This window comes from Mus pahari, chromosome 21, assembly GCF_900095145.1.
Source record: "Mus pahari chromosome 21, PAHARI_EIJ_v1.1, whole genome shotgun sequence".
NCBI lineage: Eukaryota > Metazoa > Chordata > Mammalia > Rodentia > Muridae > Mus > Mus pahari.
In genome coordinates this window covers 24,574,880-24,579,508 of record NC_034610.1, presented here as the reverse complement: position 1 = coordinate 24,579,508, position 4,629 = coordinate 24,574,880, and the positions used below count along the sequence as shown (strand labels likewise).

Genomic DNA, 4,629 nt, shown 5'->3' with positions numbered 1-4,629 from the left:
AACTCACTCTGTAGACCAGGCTGGCCTCGAACTCAGAAATCCACCTGCCTCTGCCTCCCGAGTGCTGGGATTAAAGGCGTGTGCCACCACTGCCCAGCAAATACATATATCTTAAAAAACAAACAAACAAGCAAACAAACAACCAGAAAACCTGAGGTGAGGGAGTGAGACAAGGAGTAGAACTCACAGAGCCTCACCCATCAAGCTGGAGAACCTGGGCCCTGTAGCAGGTAGCTGACGGACAGAAGCTATGGAAAGGGTCTCCGGACAGGAACTGCCTGGCCAAAACCTCAAGTGAGCAGCGGGGTGAAGTGGGTAAAGTGAGACAGAAAAGCCCAGTCTGCCAGCTCAGCGCGCCAGGTCTCCCTAAGCCAGCCTCCGGGGACGGCAGGGAAGGATGAGGCCCAGGAGACAGTTATGGGGATGCAGATGGGCCTCAGCAGAGCTGTGGAGCTGTAACTGCCTGGACATGGGAGAGTGACAAAGTGGATCTGAAGGCTCAGCGTTTCTGAGCTCAGGGGCAGGCACCGTGGCCGACTCTGTTACAGCACGCCTAGGCTGAGGAAGGTTCAGACCGACAATCACGCACAGCTTTGGGAACAGCTTTACACGAAGGAGCACGCACAGAGCATGAGGATCAGAGTTCGGATCCCCAGAACCCATGAAAAGGATGGGTGGGTGCAGCGGCTCACCTGTAATTCTAGCCTCAGACGGTGGAAACCGACAGTCCTAGAGAAGCTGGCTAAGGAGATGAGCCACATTAGTGAGCCCAGGGCTGACAAGACTCTACATCCTTCAGTGAGGCAGAAAAGCAACCAAGATATATCTTCAACATCAGCCTCACTCTCCACATGCAAGTGCACACCCACACACAGCGCATCCACTTGTATACACACAGGCCCACAGACATGCGTGCGCGCGCGCACACACACACACACACACACACACACACACACACACACACACACGCCTGGTCCGTGAGAAGGAAACCACATGCTGAGGACAGCGACACCAGAGAGACATGTCTGGGAGCCCTGGGGTCTGAGAGCAGCATCTTCGGGCCACAGACTACTTATCTGTGGGGACGCAGCTCTTCTGTCTTACCCAGAGCATTGTCACGTAAGGAGAAGCTAAGCCTGATCATCCCTGCATATCCAGGGAGTGATGGTCAGAGGTCTGGGAGGGACTTCTGCGAGCTGTAGTGTTAACACCTCTGAGTAAAATGCTCAAAGGCCTTCCGCCGCTCCGCTTCACATGGAGGAAAATGTGGAGCGCCTTTTGGGATGCCACCTGGCAGGAATCTGACACTGGCCAAGGACAAGGAAGTAAGAATCTGGTTTTAGGGTCGAACAAAGAAGTAGGCTCAGATATCTTGATCATCCTTAGAACCAGCATCACCCATGGGGCTGTGGGTTTATTGTCTTGCTTGTTCCTTGACTATTGTCCTTTTAGTTCTTCATTGTACCGCTCGCCCTTAATACTTGCATGTAATTAAAATGGTATAAAAAGCAGATTGGGAAAATTAAATTTGCCTTCAGTCTCAGAATTGACTGGGGTCATGCTACAAGATTGTCTGTCTTTTTTCTTTTTTATCCTCACTCCTGCGCTGGAGAACTTATTGACTGACTGAGGGAGCTTGGTTAGGAAAAGAAGTGAAGTTACTGGGTAACTGTTTATTTTGCTGGAAAGAAACCATTCTAAAGGTAGGCCATGTTGGGCTGGCAAGATAGCTCAATAGGTAGAGAGCTCTTGCTGCTGACCCTGATAACATAGTTTGATCCCCATGACACGCATGGGAGAAGGAGAGAACTAACTCCCATAAGCTGTAGTATGTGCACACACAGACTTCTAAAAGAAATAATTTTTAAAAAAATGTAAATAATAGGATGTGTCTCAAACCTGCTCTCCCACTGAGCTGATGTCAGGGTTAGACTGACAGCACTCTGTGGGACCTAAAGCTCCTGGCACGAGTCTCGCACACACAGCCTCAGAGGCGACCCTCCAGGACTGTACACGGGGACTGGCTCAGCTGGCTTATCTTCCAAGAACCCCAGCTCACAGAAGCAGCTTCCTCAGCAGAGACCCAGCTTGGGGCCAGGCCAGCTGTGGAAGGATCCAGTACTGAGTTTGCCGTTTTCAACTCTTGCACAGCAAACGTGACAGAGCACAAGGCAAACACGGGTGCTAATTGGCTAAGTGACAGAAGCTGGAGAGGGCCAGTGACATGGCTCAGCAGTAAAAGTGACTGCCACCAAGCCTGGTGACCCGAGTTCAAGCCCAGAGACACACAGAGTAGAAGGTGAGAACCAAGTCCCACTAGTGTCCTATCACATACACATACACTAAAGAAGTGTTTTTAAAAAGAGATACAGAGATAGATAAAGAATATATGAAGTTTATATATAGTGTTGAAATAATCTGCCTGTTAACTGGAATAGACATTTTAAATCTCAATTCCTGACATCCAAGAAAATTAATTATTAATAAATCTGTGTGTGTTTGTGTGTGTGTGTGTGTGTGTGTGTGTACGTGTGTGTTCTTCCAGGGGGCCCAGCACCCACATCGTAGCTTACAACCGTCCACAACTCCAGTTCCAGGAGATCCAACACCCTTCAGAGGACCAGGGTGAGCACCCACACAAGGCAGCTGAGGAGTACCACCGGGTCTGCCGCCCTCTTTCTGGCCTTTAGGTGCCTAATTCACATGACACACACAGAGACAAGCAGGCACATACACACACACATAGTCAGTTTTAAATGTTTTAAAGAAGAATGATGAAGGGCCACAGAGCTGCACTGCCTACTTTGACATGGAGGACTCTGCGCCCAGTGCACGAGACAGCCAAGGACAAGGAGCTAAGTCCAGCCATTATCAAGTCACCTGAAGAGCAAAGGTACTTCCCTCAGAAGATCTGCCTTCGAGTTTGGAAAACTCACTAAGCCACTTACCCTTGGATCTTGCAGCCTGTGAAGTGGGCTGAGAGTCTGCTTTACAGAGCTGCTGGGGCCTCTGAGAGCCACATGTAACTGGTAAAGAGCTTTAATTCGGGTGTGGCTGGGTATCTGGGTTCCTTCCGACAGTCTTTTCTGTTGGCTTGGGAGTTTTTGCTTATTTGAGTGTCTGATTCTTTGAGACAGGTTTTCATTACGCAGTCAAGCTAGAACTAACAATTCTCCTGCCTCACATGGAATTGTAAATATGTGCCAGCTGGAGCCTCTTCACATTGGATTCCTACGTAAGCCTCTGTGCACGTGACAATAGGGACTGCATGGCCACAGGGAGGCTTTCCTGTGACCCTCTAAGCACAGCAACTGAGGGAACCCACAAGGAAACAAGACTCTTTGGCTCCTTTGAGATTCTGCTTGCCTGAGCTGCAGGCAAAGGCTGGACCATGGTGAGGCCCAGCTACTCGCAAAGGTCACTCAACAATGACAAGAGCCCAGCAGGGTCAGGACAAAAGAGGGAGGATAGGCCAGGGTCCCAGAGGGCTTTTGGCCCAGTCCATCACTAGTATCCTCTGCATGGATGCAGGTATGAACCTCAGATGCCAGCGTCACACATGGGCACTGGACCTGAGACATGTTTAGAGAGGATCTTAAAATAATCCAATCAAACCACCAAATTATCTGCTCGTGGCAGAAGTGCGCCCGTGTGGCTGTTCTTGTGAAGAAACAGCTCTTTGATCATCTCAAGAGATAAACTCCGGGCTTCCTCAGCTGCCCAGACAGCTCTGGGCAGAGCAAAGAGGCTACCTGTCTCTTTTTAGCAAGACATGGTCACCAGTGGTCCACCTGGGAGAACTCAGGCAGACAGTGGACAAGAAAGGGACAGCAAGTTCAACATGGTACTGGGACTTCTTACCCACATATTCCGAGAGGAAGACGACAAAGAACGGAGTGACCAGGTCATTAATTCCCTGGACATACCCACTGGCGGGGTGTCGGATGGCCCAGATAAAGAGAATTCGTTCAAAGATCTAGGAAGACGAGAAGGAAAGGGTGTGTGTGTGTTAATCTCGGGGTACACATCTTCCTCCACTTACCTTCCTTACCACTTACCTCGGGATTAGTGGAAAGTTTTAGGGAAATTCAAAACTGCTGTGGGTCAAAGGAAGAGACATGCAGAGAGCTCGGGCCACGGGAGAGGCTCTGCTCAAAGGTGCTCACCCTCTATCTTTTTAGTATCTAATGACCATGACATCAAGACAGGAACAGACTGGGGACTGGATTACAAACCCCGCCACTTCTGTATTTCTGGGAGCAGGGTATTATGCACGCCAGCTCTAGTGTCTTTTTCTAAATCTTCCTCGGTCACTACAGGACATAGAGGAACCACTACTCGCCACCAAGCTCCCCACTGAGAAGGGAAGAGGTCAAGATTCCGTTCTGGGGTTTGAAGAGGTGGCTCAGTAGCCAAGACCCCAGCACCCACAACTGTCAGCAACTCCAGGGAATCCCATGCCCTCTTCCGACCTCCAAGGGCAGCAGACAGGAACATGGTGTGCACAAATGCATTCAGGCAAAATATTCATACACATTTAAAATAAAATCTACCAAAAAAAAAAAAAAAAAAAAAAAAAAAAAAAAGAAGCAGAAGAAAGATTTTCTGGCTCACCCTAACTAGGATTGG

The 4,629-nt window shown here is 49.4% G+C and overlaps 1 protein-coding gene across 2 annotated transcripts in view; it reads right to left on the bottom strand.

Annotated features, from left to right (window-relative positions):
- Window positions 1–4,629, bottom strand: part of Tbc1d22b (TBC1 domain family member 22B) — a 58,496-nt gene that overhangs the window by 24,634 nt on the left and 29,233 nt on the right. For both annotated transcript variants that reach the window (XM_021221065.2, XM_029533082.1), the window contains one exon: window positions 3,862–3,976. In XM_021221065.2, coding sequence (XP_021076724.1) covers window positions 3,862–3,976 — 115 coding nt within the window. The remainder of the gene's footprint in view (window positions 1–3,861; window positions 3,977–4,629) is intronic.